This window comes from Ascidiella aspersa, chromosome 4 (assembly GCF_963924565.1).
Source record: "Ascidiella aspersa chromosome 4, kaAscAspe10.2, whole genome shotgun sequence".
Lineage (NCBI taxonomy): Eukaryota > Metazoa > Chordata > Ascidiacea > Phlebobranchia > Ascidiidae > Ascidiella > Ascidiella aspersa.
Genome location: NC_139450.1, coordinates 5,860,199 through 5,879,630, shown reverse-complemented (window position 1 = coordinate 5,879,630; position 19,432 = coordinate 5,860,199). Strand labels below are relative to the sequence as shown.

The 19,432-nt window shown below is 36.4% G+C and overlaps 1 protein-coding gene across 1 annotated transcript; it reads left to right on the top strand.

Moving 5' to 3' along the window:
- Positions 1-4,141: 4,141 nt before the first annotated feature.
- On the top strand, positions 4,142-17,728 carry LOC146146835 (uncharacterized). The gene is made up of 12 exons (XM_083387411.1): positions 4,142-4,358; positions 4,565-4,649; positions 4,823-4,944; positions 5,705-5,804; positions 5,909-6,033; positions 6,270-6,401; positions 9,433-9,506; positions 9,943-10,088; positions 11,995-12,087; positions 13,618-13,804; positions 14,238-14,339; positions 15,934-17,728. The coding sequence occupies exons 1-12, from the start codon at positions 4,195-4,197 to the stop codon at positions 16,521-16,523; spliced, it is 1,920 nt and encodes a 639-aa protein (XP_083243537.1). The 5' UTR covers positions 4,142-4,194; the 3' UTR covers positions 16,524-17,728.
- The last annotated feature ends 1,704 nt before the right edge of the window (positions 17,729-19,432 follow it).

The window sequence follows — 19,432 nt, the reverse complement described above, 5'->3', positions numbered from 1 at the left end:
TATTCTACGTTAAGATGTATATTGCGTGTCAGGATAAGGTATACCAACTTACTAACGACATCCATCACATGCGGCTTGGGGTGGCGCACCAACGGGAAATGGCTAGCCGAGATGAGGAACTCATGGACGATAACAACGCGATGATCGCTGAGTTTTCCGTGGTCATGATGATCCTGCTATGCGCTGTTTCGTTTGGACAGGTTCGTAAATTGGCTTATTAGCAATATATGAGCCAGAGAGTAAGTTAACTGACTTATGGTAATAGTAACCCAAAAATGTGGCCAATGTGAAACCTAATTTTTTATTTAGGGCGCAGTAAGGTTTTACACAGTTATAAGAATGCATATCAGGCTTTGGTCAAACAGGCAAACAGTCCTAATATAAGGTGAAACGAGTGCTTGTTTACAATGGTTTAAGAGCAAATGATTTGTTATTTTTGCCAATTTTGTTGATTTTAGGGGGAGAAATCACGTTTTGGATTCTAAAATACCATAGCGTCGCCTCTAAAAACAAGTCGTAAATATTCTTCTTCATACAAACGCTTCAATAAATGTTAATATTTTCTATTCTATGTAAGTTGACATGTGAAATATATCGCTTAGATGTCAAATATATGGAAGGGGCTGGAAGGCTAAACAAAGCCAGTATGGGTTGTTAACGCAATCAAACAACTAAACGGATTAGTTGCCCGGCATCCTAAACTCTTGAAATGCTAGATATTTTATCGTCAGACTCGTGGTCTGAATTATAAGTAACCTACATTCGGCCGTCTTGAGCAAAACCTTTCCTGCAAACGTGTTTTTTGTCTGACGTTTACTGAAAAATGCCAATCATTTTTTGCTACCCCAATATATATTTGAGTTATTACCAATATAATCTGCATGATTGACTTAATAATACTTATTATTGCAGAGATATATCCGTTTGAATCTGATTGTTATGAATACCTTTTTACGCTCTTATTATTGCAGGTTTATTTCCTAAAACGAATGTTCCGCATCGATGAGCGGCCTGTGAATGGCTCGACTAGAAACATATAGAGTCAAGTAAAGCTCGTCAAAAAAGAAGAAAATAGCCGCAATCGACTGATTGTATTTATCTGTTGATCTTTTGAAAGCCGCTGAAAACCCATTCCAGCGACATCTGAACTTGAAAAAAAAAGCGTTTTAAAAATAAAAAAATTAATAGTCACATCGGGTCACAATTAAAGCTGTTCTTTACACCTAAAAACAGCATATTGATTTTTCAAATTTGCAAAAGTTATTTCAGGTTGAAGAAGAATTATTTCAACTGGCCTAAATACGAATAGAAAAAAGAGAAAATTTAAACTAGCGTTCAATAAATTATGCTTTTTAATTGCTCATAATGAGTTTTTATTGGTTTTACAGTATGTATGTCATGAGTAGCAGAACTTTTGCGCGTGTTCGTTATTTTCAACTTTTGTGAGACTCAGATGGTTTCATTTTAAGTAGTGGGCCTATTGATAAAAGTCAACTTAGTGTAACTGAAAAAAGGAAAAAAATGTTTCTATGTTATACGATAAACCAATTTAACTCCTACTAACATCGTCTGTAGGCTATCTGAAAACAAAACGACATATAAAGCAAAAATTAAGCAAAAATAAAATAATAACTCACACCACTTTACCAACCAAGTGTTGAACTGCACATCAAACCACAACTATTGCACATAAACAAGGTTACAATCAGTAAAATGTCGTCATATAGTATTGATTATAGTTAGTTGAAAAGTTATACTTTTATGTCAATTTCGACAAACCTGGTTAATTGTTATCAACATTTGAAATGAAGTTATTTTCGCTTCAAGTGGTTTGTCATTTTTTATTGAAGTGTTTTGTGTGTTCTTCAAGAAATAATTAAATGAATCTTTAGTTTTGTTTTTTGCTTTATGGAGTTTTGAGAACTGTAACCGCACCTGAGCCGTTTTCATAAATACATTACCGAATCGAGCCGGAAGAATTCGAATAGTATAAAACAAAGTCATTTAATTTAAATTTAAGAATTACCATCATTTTAAGCGATATGCGAAACTCTCTTGTGTGCCTTACTCGTCACAAATCATTTTAAACTGAAAGTTTTACCTGTTTTAAACCAATTTGTTTTAAGACGTAACTCTGTGACGTCACCCATGAAAAAAGTTAATTGAATAATACGTAGGTTACGTCAATAAACCATTTAAAACTGTTTGTGAAAATTGACAAAATTTACTCAGACTAGCACATCTACTAGTTGCCCGTGTTTTTGGTCGCGAAATGTTCACAATACTCAAACGTCGCACTCAAAAAAGTTTGCAATGGTTTACTCTAATTGGCACAATAAACGAAGCTGAAACAATAAAAAATAACTCTAAATAATAACCGAAATTGTATTTATTTCTTGTACTTTAATTGTAAACATAGATGCTTAGCAATAATAGCAAAAATCAAATTTCCAAATACCTAGCGGCATCCTTGAGCATAAGAAATGGCACTCCAGTTTTCCGCGACATCCCGGTTGGGAACCACTGTTCTAGGTATTTTTTGTACAAAAAATATGACACGAAAGGCCACTTTTTTTGAAAAAAGCTTAAACTTTTATAATTGCGAAAATATTTTGTGTAAATCGGGTGGAATATTATAATATATGATTAAACCATAGAACCAATATTTTTTAAGACATAAAATGGCGCCTTTAAATTACCGTTACAGCATTGTACATTAAATCTGGCATATCGTATAACCTGCAAATTTACTTCGTATAAAGGTATTTAAAACTGCAGGCCACAATAACCTAAGGTAATTATTGCGGGAATTCTACGCTAGTAGATTTTAACCGACGCCAGTTGAGTTCAGTAATGCACCACAAGCAGATACATTAATCATCGTTTGTCTTTACCCAACGGGACAACTTGCGTTCTAAAAATTAACATTGTTGTAATTCAACTAAAAATTAAGACGACGAATTTTACAGTTTCTTAAGTTGAGCGAATATGCATAATCTATTTTGTGTTGTGTGAAAGCCATTTTTATATAGGAGCACAGTTTTTAAGATTGAGGTTGGTAATAATAATAGCTCCGACTATGTTGTTTTGTTATTCATGTAATGCTATTGTGCTACTTGTTATCCCTTTCCAATCAATATCATAACATAAGTGATATTATAGTTTGAGATTACAGAATGAAAATCGTTCAATGCATAACGTCAATAAGAAACAATGATTGACAAAATTTAACAATTAAATTAATTTTATGTTATTTGTTATTTTTCTTCTTGTACAACAAAAACATCAACTAGCAACTAACCCTATTTTTTTAACATTAGTTTGTATTTTGTAATTAAGATGCTAAAAAAGTTTTGGAAAAAATTGAAACTAAAACAAAGTAAAAATAATTCTTAGGAATTTTCACCTTTTGTCATTAATTTAGCAGTGTACAGAAAGCTTAACAATGTAAAAAATGTGACGCTCTTTCACTATGTACGTAAAAATTAATAAAAAAAAAACTTTCTTGAAATGCCGTATACCACAACACATATTTTTGGGTTAGGGTGCGGGTTAGCGTTTGGTTGAGGGTTGTTCAAGTTATTATTAATAATTAACATAATATTACTTGACCTACCCTCACCCAAACGCTAACCCGCACCCTAACCCAAACAATATGCGTTGTGGTATGCGGTTTTGTTTTGTTTTTCGCATAACTTTTCATGTACATAAGTGAAAGAGCGCCAAAAATTTGTGTGGAATTAAGAAAAAAGTATGTCAGTAATTCGTAATAAGAATATCAAAGCCCATACAGAAGTAGGTATCATTTTGGACGTTTCGAATAACTCTTTATTCATTTTCAACATTGTTGAAAATGAATAAAGAGTTATTCGAAACGTCCAAAATGATACCTACTTCTGTATGGGCTTTGATATTCTTATTACGTCTTACTACAACCTCCAACCATTATGCTCCAATGTCAGTAATTGTTTAGGAAAACTTGTGTCATATACTTTCCACAGTGGACTATGCCATGACAGATCACACGCATGATGTATCAGTGGAGAAAACTTTAAAGCTTTTTGTATAGGGCTTGGCATTATATATTTACAGTGTAAAACTAAAGCTTCATGCTTGATTTTCTTTATATTTCAGTGTTAAAACACTCTTTGCATGCAGTGTTAAGCAAACTTGCTTGCTAGCTGTGTTGTCAAAATGGAAAGTTCAGAAAAAAAATTTAACAAACTTACTTTCGATCAAACAAGTGTTTCGGTGGACTCTAGTTCAGCACTGGGAGGAAATAACTATCGGAATATAACCAACAACAACCAAGATCAAACTCAAAGTTATTTTCAAAATGGAAACAGTGATTACTCCAGGTATATTTTCAGTTGCATCATGACATTCAATTGTGTAACATAAAGGTAATTATATATTCTAAACATTGTTTGAAATGGGGATATGCAGCTTTAGAAAATTACAAAAATTCAGTTGTGTGCAAACACTAAACTATTTATGTTATTGTCCCCGTCTAAAATGTATACATTACTTGACAACATTTGCAAATTGTAACTTTGTTATTTAGGTCCCAAATGGCAGTGGATGAAAACTCGGATAAGAACAATGGAAGGGGAATGATTCGACATACCATAATGCCTGAAGATGATAAGGTAAAAATACAAATAAGTTTACAGCAACGTACATTTTCTAAATTCTATTTTCTTTTAATTGAATAGTTAGATGTAAGGGGTTATACATCCAAAATGATAAATACATAGGAAGTATATATAGATCCAAAATATTAAGGAAACCATGTTAGTTGATAACAATGAATTTTTTTCAGGTTATGATGTCGTTTTCGCCCCCAGCAGATGTTTGCATGCCCCAAGACTGTAACATAGATTGTGCCACACTTACACTGGAATCCACTGATGAAAATCAAATAAAATCTATCAAGCGCTTTAAGTAAGTCAGTTATAAGTCAAAAAGGTATGTTAAAGCTTATGTTTCGCTGTGTACACTTCTAGGAAATCTGACAATGTAAAAATTAAATCATATATATATTTTGGTAAATATTGGAACTCAAATTCAAATTGATACTATATTTACAGTGCTATTAATGTTTAATTATGGTTTCTTTAAGGGTATATAGTGTCCATAATCTCCTGTAGCTGAAACACCATTATTTTGCAATGATTTTAGAATATATATATATATAATACTTTTAGTACCTAATGTTTACCCACCAAAGTTTACAATATGTGTCCAAACATGCCCTTTTGGGCACATTTACATTTGATGTTTTGCTCACATTGTTTATGGTTAAACACAACATTTTGGGTACCTGCACATTTGTTAAAAATAAAAAAAGACAGTGTTTTCGGGAAATTACCATTTATTAGACCATGGCACCCTCAAACTATTTTTTTTATGTAAATGTAAATGTAATTTTTTTTCTTTTCGATATTATATGGCGCTCATTTTAACAACCCAATGGTGCTGTATGAAAGTTTTTGTCAAAAAGAGCTGTCAAATTATTTGTGTGATTAATAAATTATTTTTGCACTGATGAAAAAAACGCCCTGCAATTTAAAAATTCAGCACCTATACACGTATGTTTATTGAATTTTTGGTACAACACTTTTTATTCAGTTACATATTCAGTAATAAATTGTGTGTACTGTGTATATATATATGTATATAAATTTAACCTGGTCTTGTTTAGTTGCCATTACACGGGCTGCGAAAGAGCATACAGCACTGCAGGCAACCTCAAGTCCCATCAAAAAACCCACAGGGGCGAATACTACTTCAGCTGTGACCAGGTTTGTGTAATCACTATTTAAAAAGCACCCGGATGTTGTTTTTGTTTTCAAAATAATAAAGCATAATATTGTTCTAAAGTGCCACAATGTTAATTGTTTTGTAGGAGGGCTGTGGAAAAGCATTTCTCACCAGCTACAGCCTTAAAGTGCATGTTCGGGTTCACACAAAAGAAAGGCCATATCAATGCCAGGTTCAACAATGTGAAAAGTCATTTAATACCTTGTACAGGTAAAAAAAACTAATGGTATATGTAATTATGGAAATGTTATTAAAAAAATACTCAAGTGACTAATTAAGAGATGACTTAACTATTCAGGAAAACATTTGATTTGAATTGTTTTAACAAATAAAGAATGGAAAAGCATAAAAAATATTTTCATAGTTTGTTTACATTTTTACATGTGTCTACCCTTTATACAACCGAATAGCATTATGTTATAATTTAACATCCAAGTTGACTTTAGATTAAAGGCACATCAACGGTTGCACAATGGTCAGACCTTCAACTGCGACTCTGAAGGCTGCACAAAGTTTTTTACCACCTTGAGCGATTTACGAAAGCATTATCGCATACACACTGGAGAAAGACCTTTCAAGTTTGTTCAAGTTCTATTTGCCTGGACTTTGATGCAATACTACATTTTTTAATCATACATAAATTACCGTTATTTACGACAAACTGCTGTTTAATCTTTAAAGGTAAATAAATTAGCTTATTAGGTAAAAGTGGGAGATTACCTAAATTTTGTTGAATAAAAATGTATAAAGTTTACCAGAGTAAAAACTCCCTAAAAGCCTAATGGAGAACTAATAACTTAAACTTTACATTCTGGGTTTGTACATATATTCAATATTAAGATATGTGCAGCAGCCAAGCAGCAACCATCCAACTATTTATAATTTTATTTACCTCCATCTGTCACCTAGAGTTAAAAGAAAAATTCCTAGAAAATCACTGACATCTTCATATAGCCATACAGACTGACTGCAATGTGAGTTTCTACAAATTCTATGGCAGTGCTGTTAATTGATTATTCAACTCCAGCAACTATGCATGAGCATGACATTAGTGTACTGCCCAAGTTTTTTGATCATTTTTATAAGTTGTAAAACACAAATTAACACCAAGATTAAGAAGTAAAAAAGATGTGTTTGATTGGAGTAATACACTAGAAAGGCATTCACCAATATATATAATTGTGCCTAAAGTCAAAGTGGTTAAATCTATGTTAAAAAAAATATAAACGTTTCTAATGTAGGTGGACCTCTGTTACCCATCACCATTTTGTCACAGTTTGGGCTCTTCAAAGGTTAATTTCAATATATATTTGGCCTGTGCTGTTAAGTTATAACCTATGTAAAAGACAATAATAACAGCCATAGTACACTTATCAGTATCTTATATATTTTGCAGGTGTATTTACCTAATAAATCCAGCTATTTGATAAAATACCCATTAAATGAAATGCATTTTACAGAAAAGGCCTACATTTATTACTACATGGTTTGTTACTGAAACGTTGATATACACAATATGTATTGAGTGACCAATCACTTAAATCCTGGTTAGATTGACTGATTTTGGTTAGCCGTTTGTGGAAGGCATCCTATGTACATGGAATATGTAGTATTTAATATTCAAAATGACAGTAAAGTTTGTTTTGCTGGAAACGTCACTTTAACTTTTGCTAATTAAGCATATTAATGTCTTTTCAAAAATATAAGTACTCAGTCTAAATTCCAATAGCTAAACAGTTGACAAGCAAATGATATTGTTATCCAGGAACATCCCATTTATTATGTTTCGTGTATTACTGCAAATCTTGGCCATAAATCTTTTTAATAAGCTGCTCCATTCTGGTTTGCCATCTGAACAGCATTTGTTGTTTTCTTTTTTCAATCAATAAGAAGAGAATCCAATCATACGCATTACATGCAAAAAACGTTCAGGTTTTCTGCCGGTCTAAGCTGGTAGTTTTGGTCATCAATTGCATTTCTAATTTAGGGACATACGTTATAACATTGCAGTGTTTATACTGCCACCTACTAATTCCTATGCCATAATGTTGTAATACCAGTGTGGAGTAAACCATTGGCAATGTTCCTTTGTAGGCGACAGTTTAACGGTACGGCAACAATGTGGTGATTATAATCCATTTTAGAAAGAATAAATTATTGTTTAAAAATGAGACAGACTTTGCTTTTCAATTTCTGTCACCATTTTAGTGAGAAGCAACACACCGGCCTGTTAGCCTTAAAGTGCAAAAACTGTTTAGAAAAAATCCATTTAGAATATCGAAAAACGCTTTGGCATATTTTTTAAAGTTTTAAATTACCGCGTACATATTTGCTCAGCATTTCATAAGACGCTTTTTAGTGTTTATGTTTCCGAAAAAAATCAAACAAAAATATAAATATTGCAATACATAAAAAAATCAAAATTCGGGTTTGTAATCTTCTGGGGATGATTCAAAAGCTTGTACAAAAAACTCTTGTCTCATTTTGCACGATATGACTCAGCACAATGAAGAAAACTTTTCCTAAACTTGAGACGTTGTTGCAGTTGTTAGATGGATAACACCCTCGGTCGTTTCGTACATTCCGTTGTAGCGTGTCGGTTTGCTATCTAATTCGCCTTCAACTTAAAACGGCGTTTTCTTTGTTTTGCGTCAAAGTTGTGTTCAATATTTTTTCTATTTTGAGGGCACGTGCTTGTTAAATAACGAGACACTCGGATTGCCGGCACACAAATGTCGCTTATTGCACTTAATCCTGATCCCTGGGGTGCTCTTTGGTTTAAATCGTATACAAACTGTTAATATTTCTTACATGGCTACCAAAACCAAAAGACAATAGCCAATCGATTGCCCTTTTTATTGTCGAAAATGTAAAACATTTCGAATACTATAGACCGTGAATAATTGATTAATCTTGTATGTGTTTACTAAATGCGTTGTAACATAACTTGTAAACCAAAACCAGTGAAAGTGAAATACGAAACAATACAAATGAACGCAGTGGGGACATTAAAAGAACGATCAGTTTAACCGTAGCCAGAATCCCGCACAACTACGTTTGTTGGTTCGCTCCATCGGCATCCCAACAAACCTTGTTTCAAAGTTGTCCTCAAAAATCGATGATTGCAGCAAACACACGATTTTGCAAAGCGGTCACCACGCGTTTTTAAGGTGCTACTTGCTTATAAAGTGTACTACGTTGCAGACTGATTTTGAAACGTTATACACGGGTTGTCTCGGTAATTGCAACAAAATAATAAAGCCATAATAGTCATTAAAGTAACAGCGAAAGAAAGTGATGTCTAAGTCAGTCAGTTAGTACCAGCAGGTGTAAAAAAGATAGAACGGTAGTGGTATCTAGATCAATCCCATTCATATGGTCACATTTAAGGGTTAGAAATGTGAAAAAAATTAGTTTATATTCCAGAGTTGCCTCAAAGTCTTAAAATCTTTAAAAAAATTCTGTTTTTCCAAAATTGTTTGAATTTATTTAATATTTGTATACTATTCACATTTTAGCAACAGTTTGGTGGGCGGCCGTGTAGTTAAATCTTTGTAGCGAGTCATTGCGAACGCGGCAAATTTAATTTTTGCGTTTTTGAAACCCCAGATGCAACGTTCCAGCATGCACGAAAGCGTTCACCGTCAGTCACCACCTTAAGTCGCACATAAGAAGTCACACGGGTAAGTATACAGCAACCTACTGTTCTTTGGTTTGTTTTTGGGTGGTGAGGTGCTTTTCCTGAAACACGGGCGATTTGTATCTTTAACTGCACTAAATAAATAAGGTCAAAAGGGCTTTGGATCAAAATACAACAACCCACTGTTTTTTTTTGTTTATTGTTTTTTTTTTTTTGGGGGGGAGGGAGTTTCCTGAAACCCGGGAGATTCGTAGCTTTAACTGCATTAAATAAATAAAGTCAAAAGTGCATTGCTTTAAAATTGTTTAAAAAATCTTTAAAAAATCTTTGGCATTTTTTAGAAACACGATGAGTGCAATATACTGTTTGATTTATATAATAACGAAAGTGTACGCGTCTTAATAGCTGCTTATATGGTCAATTGTATTCAGCGCTTTGCTAAATTTCCATGCAAATCGAGAAGTCTATTTATATTCCAGGTGAAAGGCCTTTTTCGTGCCAAGAAGGGGGCTGTTCGAAGTCGTACGCCACACAACACAGTCTGAAGCAGCACAAGTCGAAAGACCATAAGGAAAACAACAATCGAATGGAATTTAACCCCTCGTCTACAGGCACCTACGATCTGGTAAGTCGATACCTCGAAGCAGTGTTTCTCAACCCTTTATGTCGTTGCGACCCAATTACTTAGCGTAAGTATAACCTCAAAGCTTGGGCGACCAAATGATGTTCACTGAACTTTTTTTTTTTAAGCGAATAAAACAGAAGACTTTTGAATTAATAAGTTCGATTTTAATTTAATATAAACCATGCCTTTCATTTGTTTAGCATTTGCGGGCTTTTTTTAAATTAACTTTTGCTCAGAACCAATTGATATATTAAACGGCGGCCCATAAACACTGCTCTGTCATTGTTAGCTTTTAAAGGTATTTTTGATGTTCCGCTCTAGAATTAATTAGGACGATAATGGTATCCTCAAGTTCGTGTGTCCCACGAGAAAGATTAATACGCTTCGAACAAAAGACAGTTTTTTTAACTTTTAATGCCTGGATACATTAGTTAGCCTTTATTGTACGCGCTTCTTTTTCCTTTTTATGCCTTGGCTTGGGCGGGCACATCTGTTTTTTATCATTTGACACGAGTTATCCTTAACCGCCCACGCACCGCTATTTATTAATGAGAAAGGGCACAGTACACTTCAATAAGGTGATTACGTAACACTACTGATCATTTCTAGGTTTAAACGGCTCAACGTGGAACGTTGCCATTTTGGTTTGTTGAATGCGTTACAAATGCCGGTATCCTTAAATACTGCTTAAATGATTAAATCCTTCAATGAAATAATGTTGCTCTGAGTATGTGATAATCACCTTATCCCTTGCAAGATAACAGCAGAACACTCTAGCAAAGCTAGCCATTCAGGTTAGACACTGTTAAAGATATTTAATAGTTTCTGACATGAATTGCTGACTTCGCTAGAGTGTTTAGCTAACGAATTAACTATCTGAAATGCTGCTTGTATGCAGAAAACGAAAATGAGAAATGCCATTAAACCATGTTTGACTTAAGTTATCTTTTGAAGTATTAAAAAATATCCCGATGCTTGTAACCGCCCGTGTGTAGTTTATTTGCTATCGTGTTAACATTGCGGTGGGTTTATTTTATATGAGTAGCCACGCAGTTGCACGTTAACTGGTACATGACATTTGGAATACTATAATCCCTGCAAAAAATCTTTTGTATCTGCTTATGTTATGCCCGAAACGACGCGGCATTCCGTTCAGGTTGCAATCAATATTTCTTAGTTGAACATTTTTGAATTCTCAAACTCGTTTGAGCTGTTTAAAACTGATTTGCTATGCTTAGCAAGAATTTCAAAGCCCATACAGACGTATTATTTTGAACGCTTTGAATAACTCTTTATTCAGTTTTAACGTAATGACTAATAAAGAGTTATTCGTAACATTCAAAATGATAGGGCTTTTGTATTTTTACTATCATCTTACTACAACCTCCAACCATTCTGCCCCAAAATTTAACTATAGATTACTGTGGCGCTTTCGACACATTGTTTATAAAAAAAAATGGTTATAAACTGTAAATAAATTACAAGCCTTTTTTCCTATTTATTTTAATCTTTGAGGTAAACTGCATAAACTCTTGAATGCTGCAAACAAATATTTACTATTCAAATTAAATTCATAAGGTTATTTTGTTCTATGTATTAAAATCAAGCAAATCTATTGGCTAGACACAATTTAAAATAAATTGTTAACCTCATTTTCTTTTCCAAACAATAAACTAAAACCTGAACATTTTTTAAAAATCTCACACTTCTTATAATCATACAGATAAATTAAAATAATGTTAACAAACTAAATACCTTTTTTGAGGTATCAATGATAATTAACAGACAAATATATATGGTCTAAAGGCGTTTTTTTTTAAAACTCGGAATACAATGCAACAGGCCCGGACTTAAAGTTGTCTAACAGGTGGTAATGTTGGTTTTCACGATTGCTCTTAATTTGCAGGACAAGGCAGCCGAAATGCTTTTGGGGGCAGCTGACTCACTGCGGCTCAACAATCCGGATTCGTACAACACGTCACGCCATTCTCCTGTATATGTAGGTTCAATATTAATACCGAATGTTTAAAAATAGTGGATTTTAAATTTCCTTCCTTTTAAAATTAAACCACGGGAATTTGTCTTACTTTATTTTAAGTAATTACGTGTGTTAATATTTTGTGTTCATTTGCTTTTGAGTGAACAATAGTTAGATGTTGTTTAAAGACTCATAAAAGTTATAGCAAAGCCCGTGGATTTTGCTTGAATAGACATTTCAAATACATTTAAATTCAGTTAACAAATAAAAGCGTTGAAAGTCCAACATTATTCATTAAAAAAATAAAAAATAGCGTTCAAATGCTTTGTGGCTGCAGAGGCGTGCTGTAAAATGTCTTCACAAACCCATTGCAGCTTGCTAAGCGGTCGAACAGCATTGGTAAAAGTCACGCCAAGCGATAGTGCATTGTCATGGTTTACTGGAGCTTACTATTTGAACCGTGAGGTTTACCTAATATCATCTTGCAGTCACTTTGCCCTTTAACCCAGATTTAAAAAATGGTTTTAAGTGCGCTGCAAAAAGATATTACTCAGCAAAACAATTTATCAAATTTGATCGGAATAACACAACTCGCGAAAAATCGAAATTTGAATAAACTCTACGCACTAGAATTATGTTGTCCGCCCACACAGTCTAATCTTTGAAGGAGATTACTCATAGATCAAGTTAATTCATTTCAAAGATGACACATCAAAGTAGCAGCGTTTTGTCAAAAAAAAACGCTGACAAGCAAATCACAAATGTGATATTTCATTTAAAAAACAAATATGCTGTTGCTACCAGTCCTTTATGAGAAGTAAAGTGACACGCACTATGGTGTTGTGGCATTCCTTGAGGAAGGCATCCTGTAGAGGCAGCCGAACGTCGGACAAAATAAATAAGTACCTGAAGAGCTTCTTTCTAGTTTATATAGTGGGGGAGCTATGTGTCAAAAAAAAAACTTCTGGCATGCAAACGATAGGTAGACGTGAGAATTTTGGCACAGCTGTTCATTTTGGCGTTTTATTTTGATTTTTGCCCTTACCCAACTTGATTTTGGTGTACTTCCCCCCGTATGACCCCCTAAACCCCTAAATTTTGGCTTTAGCCAATTTTTTTTTGCTTTTCAAGTTGGATTCGGGCAAAAATCAAAATAAAACGCCAAAATGAACATCTGTGCAGAACATTTCACCCCCACTATATACTATGCCTAGTAGCAACAGCATATTTATTCTTTAAAGGAGATATGGCAATATTTGTGATGTGCATGTAACCAGTTTCGTGACCAAACGCAGTGACTTTAATGTGACACCTTTTTAAAAGAAAACTTTATTTCCAACAGTTTGATGTAACAACAACTACAGTAACGCGCTCGTGGTGGCTCGCAAGTTGGCCTCGTCTCGGACAAATCAATAATAAACACTCCAGCCGCGTCGCGTGTCACGCATCACCAGCAGCAGCAGCAGGCCTAAAACAATTCAATTCCTGCGGGCGTGCCAATGCGACACACGCGCCGCCTTCAAAACGATATTAAAGCACGTTTCTACGCAGGAACTCCACCATTCGCCGGCGTCGAGCGACGCTTGCACCTCAATGTCAAGCCCTGGCAGCATAAACATGCAACAGCACTCGCCCGGCAGTATCAACATGCAGCAGCACTCTCCAGGCAGCCTGAACATGCAGCAACCGTCACCAAACGTGGTCACTTTGCAGCAGGTTGACGCCAATCAGCAAATCGGTAAGCAATTAAGCATGGCAAAATTTTAATGACCTGTCTAACTTTAATAAAAGCAAAAAGAAAAACAAGAACGTCGTTTGCATTCTGCTAACTCTGTACACTTGATAAAAATACCCTTCCAACGCACCACTGTGCATGAAAAAGGTGCCTACTGCCTTTAGTCGCTTTAGAAAATTTCATTTCAAAGTAGAAAGCTCTAGCTGGATCTCAATACAAGGTTGAAGTGTACGAATTAATTTTGTCTCGGATCGGCACCGATACCACACTCTAACATCCGACAAAAATGATTTTTTAGAAAACCGCTAAACGACATTGTTTGTATTGGTGCTTGCAAACTCGCCTAAGTTTAAAGTCGTGCTCGTCAAAACAAGAGTGTTCGAAGGCGGATCGATGCTTCACGATTACGATACAAATTGAATTTTCTCTTAATCAGATCGGAACAACGCGATGGCCGCCACAGCAGCAGCAGCCCCTTGCGATCTGGAGCAATCGGAAATCGACTCGCTGACCAAAGTTGCAATGCAGGCCATATCAGGTAAGCCATCGGCCTTTCAATTCGTTTGTTTGGATTTCTCCAGACAATACGTAACACTTTGTTCCTTTGCCTAGCTTTGCGTTTCAAGTATTGGTTTACGGCAGTGGTTCTCAAACTGTGTAACTGGAGAGATTCCTAAGTTTGTCATAGTCTTTACGAACAGGCAGCAAGCGAAACTTAAAATGCGTACTGTTCAAATAAAAGGGCATTTACCTATTATACGTCCGCGGTGGCGACTAATTTAAATATTTTTTTCTGTAGACACCAATCCTTTGCACAGACCACGCGTTAAAAGAACCGGTTTACAGTAACCTTGTAAGCATGAATACGCGACTTAAAAGCATGTAGAATCTGTAGGATCTGTCATGTATTAACAGGGAAGCGATACACTACAGTAACACGCGACACGACTCTTCCAGATTGTGTTTAAAGTCCTAGGTTTCTTCACAGCACATCATGCGCCACTGTAAGTGCTTGTTTATTTAAACCCAATATCGCCTTAAAAGGCCCCCCAAAAAGAGTAAAAAAGTTAAAAAGTGCAAACCCAAATGTTAGTTTAAACTCCATACTTACTTGGGAGAATAACACTGGCGAAATTCAAGGTCGTCTTCGAAATTTATGTGCATGACATGTCTAGCCCCGATCGATCGTTTCCCCATTTGGCAAGCTCACAACCAACCGAGACAACAGCGCCTTGAAAAACAAAAAGAAAGCATATTCCTTTTAAAATCCGGATTGCGCCGTGCCTTGGAGACTAAATCAATTTAGGGATTTTGATTAAGAAATCGATGCAGTAGCAAAAACGGCTTTGACAAGTTAAGTATTTTCTAAGACCACGTGTTTAGTGTGTAATTTGGGAAAACCGATCTTCGTTTAGTATTGCAGGTGGCGAGAGGCGTGCTTGCAATTTAGCGTGGTCACGTACATGGAACTTAGGAAAATGTGCTGCTGATATAGTCTAAACATGATTCTACCAAAATCAATCACACATACTTCACCGTCAACGATTGCACACTAAGCGATTTAGAAGCGTGGTTCACTTTGCGTTTTTTTTTTGCTGGACGTTAATTGGTTTTGTCTGATTATTTTATATGACGTCATACCTGTCACTAGTTTATGACGTCAATATTGTTTAACTATTGACGAAAAGGTGCCCCTTAGTTGAAAATTCAGAACCCCCCGCCTTTTTGATTTTCTGGATACGACCCTGCGTTTATGGATTCCGTGAATTTCATAACCGAGATCGCCTCTATGTCTAGAAACCAAGCATTTCCTGTTTGCTATAGCAGAAATTCGTTAATAAATTATTCATAAGGTCTCCACCAAAACATGCCGATTGTTCTTATAATCGAACTCTTACCCCTGTGTCTTCATATATCACCTTTGGCATGATAAAACTAGCAAAAATGGGACGTGTCTTTATTTGCACAGTTACGCGTTACAAAAAAAATAATAGTGACAAAACCATTTCCATAAAGTGCGTTCAAAAACGCCTCATGCCTGAGTGCCTCGTCGCACACCCAGAGATGAATTCGCGACAAACAGCAGAACGCTAACCGAAACTATGAAAAAATTATACGTTTTTCCTGCGCAGAGAAGAGCTTCAGCGGCGTGCCAATCGTCATCATCAAGAAGGAGACGCGCGAGGTTTGCCACTGCCCTTGCAACGAACAACCAGAGCGCAACTGCCACCGCTCGGCCGACAACGCGCAGCTAGTTGTACTCGACAGCAGCGCCTTGCCCCAGCCCCCACCCCAGGGTGGAAACTACGTCGCAATGCCCACCCAAAACGGCCCCTTCGTTCTCATGCAAGGTATGACTGGTAATAAGCAGCAGCAGCAGCAGCAGCAGCAACAACAGATGGACTACGGTTACCAGCAGCAGGTGTACGAGATGCCCAGCATTGTGCTGTCGCAGCCTGACCCCGGTTACGAGTACGACCTTCAGGCGGGCCAGGATGGCAGCTTTCAATTCACAAACGGCAACGGCAGTGTCGGCAGCGATGCGAGCGGCGGCCAGGCGCCAATAACCGACGTAATGCCGGGCGGTTTCTCGTCGCCCTCCGACCAATCGCTTTCGGCGCTTTTCTCGCCCGATGTCGGCGGCGACGGCTCACCGATCTGCTGCGACAACGACAGCTCGCTGCAGTGCGTCACGCTCGGCTGCAGCACCGAGATGAAGTGACGTCATCGTATGTGGTGCGACGTCAATCTCGATGTAAAATAAAGCTCGAATTATTTCACGTTTTACCTTTTTTAGTTTAGCATTGGCTTAATAGCGTTAGGTAGCGTTCGATGAACTGGTTTCTTTTGGAAGTAAGGTTGTTAGTAGTCTACTTTTTTTGTACATTAAGACGCTATTTTACGTGAAACCTTTTCAGTCATCTCAACGCGCCAACGTGTCACGCGCTGTAACTATTCTTGCGCTAAGTTTCATTTTCTTTTTTCTTTCTTCATGTGCCGCGTCGTCACCCTCATTCTTTCTTAGTTCTTTTTTCGCGCAATATTTCACTATACGTACAATGTACGAAGCGCCAAGTTTATTTCGTCAACAGGTCGTGGTTCACTCTGCTTTATTGGTGCATTTGTTTGAACGTTGCCTTAACGTAGTGGTTCTTAATCTGAGGTCCGAAGATTCCTCATTTATTTTGAGTACATAATCCGTTTCACCATCATTTTACAGCTTGTGTACGGCAGTCGTTCTTTAAACCTTGGTAACTAAAAGTTTGAGAACCACTGCGCTAAAGAAACAAGCCTTTGCCCTTGTCCTTATACACCAGGCGTCTCTAAAGTGTCTTTTGCCACTTACACAACTCATGAAACAAAGCCTGTACAAAAGAAACCGTACAACGATACTTTGGAGGCGCCTGTTAGATGCCAAAACAAGTTCCAAACAGTATTATTACGCGTAGTAAATCTATTATGTCAACCGCCAACCGCCGTGTGATACTCTATGAGTATGGAGAGCGGAGACAACGCCATCGTGTATACAAAGGTTTCTGGGTGAAACTGCTGTAAATGACAGACTTTTATTTTGGTTTTACCCATAAGTTCTCACCCAGTGTTACTACTTCGCGCGTGTAAATAAGCATGTACAAATAAGTTTATTGAACTGTTATTTGATCTATCCCGACAATCTTCTTTTGCCATTACCAAAGGGTATTTCAGCTACATTTATTTACCTGCATTTTAAGTAAAAGTTTTGGTTGTAATGCATGTAATGCAATAGTTCAGTTACTTCGCTATCCCGGTATTTTTGTTGCACATCCGCAGCGACGTGCTTTTTTTCTATTCACCGATGAAGTCTTACCGTAACTTCCACAACCGTTGCACAAGTTGACCCGGACAAAAGGGCACTTACTAATCTTTATTCTTCCTACCATCAGTCTTTTAAAGCGCAAATAAACGTTCGCAGTTATAGCAGGAACGTGTGCGATTTTTTTTAGTTACATAAACTGGTACTCTCGGTTTGAGCAATCCAACACTGACTAGGGAACTGCCAATAGATAGAAAACGAATAGAAAGTAACGTATAAAGCAACAAAGCAATATAAGTAACCAAGTTAATACTTAATACATGCATATTCGTTCACACATGCCAATATAGGCTTTATTCCACCAAACATTTTTTTTATAGAGCTTTGGAGTTTTTATGGCCCATTGACGACATGCTTTTTTTTCGTCGTTTGTCTCTATAAAGTCCATCCCACTTGACGCAGAGAGGTTAATATCTTAAGTTCTTATTAAGGTAAACAGATGGCGGTACCGCAAGTCAAGCGATCTTGCTTGTTAAAATAATTTGTAATTTCCTCACACGATTGCTTCTCGAAGCTTCGACTATTCAGTACATTTCTTACAACCGCAATGTGTTACTCTTACAGTGAACACCACTCGTTAGGTCAAGCCTTGTGAAGTTCTTCACAAAAAGCCCTGTAGGATGGCAAACTGTTCTCACTTTTCAGAAATAAACAGGATATAAAAAGCGCTAAGCTCTTTGACCACCGAAATTATGTACAGAAGACGCTTTAGCATCGGGTAATAGTTTACAAGGTTGCACCTCATCTTCAAGTTTCAGGCGGTAACAGCAAAACATGTTCGATTGTTTGTCGATGTAACTATAGTCTTTTCGCCTGATGGTAAAGTGGTAATTATTTCTCCTAGATTTCAAATAGCTTGAAGTTTTAAATTATTCGTTGCGCAAGACTGTTTTACAGTATTGCAATAAAATCGTTTTGAAAAAATTATAAAAACAATGCGCACATTGTGCAAAAGAGGCATGCACTATATAAAATGTTAAAGTCACATATATAGGCTACCGGGCCAAGTTGACCGTCAGTAGTTGATTTACTACCAGTATGCTACTCGTAAGCTATTCAATGTTCATGCGGTCAAATCGCCTTTCACAGCAAACAACTCCCAAATAGGCCTAAGCATGTTTCTTATTAATAAACATGTTATAATTTTTCCTGGACAATGCACTTAAAATCATACAAACAAACACGGATTGTAGCCTAACCCCACTCATCCTTGTTTAGAAAGCCAAGTCGACAAGCCAAACCTCTTCTTGGAACAAAGTTAATTAGCCGCTGTGTTTTTTTTTGCACCTATATTTGTAACGTGTTAATTAAGAGACATTCGGTTGGGTCGCCATATCTCCAACTACAGAATTTGTATTCTTCGTTACTCATAGGCTAATAGAACTCGAAACAAGTGTCCACGACTATTTTATCGTATTCGCATCATAACAAAATGCAACTTTAGGTAACATAAGCAAAATCTGAAACGAACTTAAATTTGTTTTTTTTAAATGAAATTTGTGTGGAAGACTCGTCGGCTGTAAAACCACAAAGCACATTTGGTGTAAAACTGTAGGCTATATACGGCAGTGTGTGTCGTTTTCGGTTCTGAACCCGCGGCCCTGTGGAAAACAAAAACAGTCATCACTAATATAGATCTGCAAAATGTAGCTCAACCTAAAGCAGTGGTTCTTAAACTGGGTTCCATGGACCCTTGGGGGTGCGTAAACTAGTTTTAGGGGGCCCATAAAGGCCTACTTGAAATATGAGTGTATATTTAAGAGGTAAGGCCCAATCAT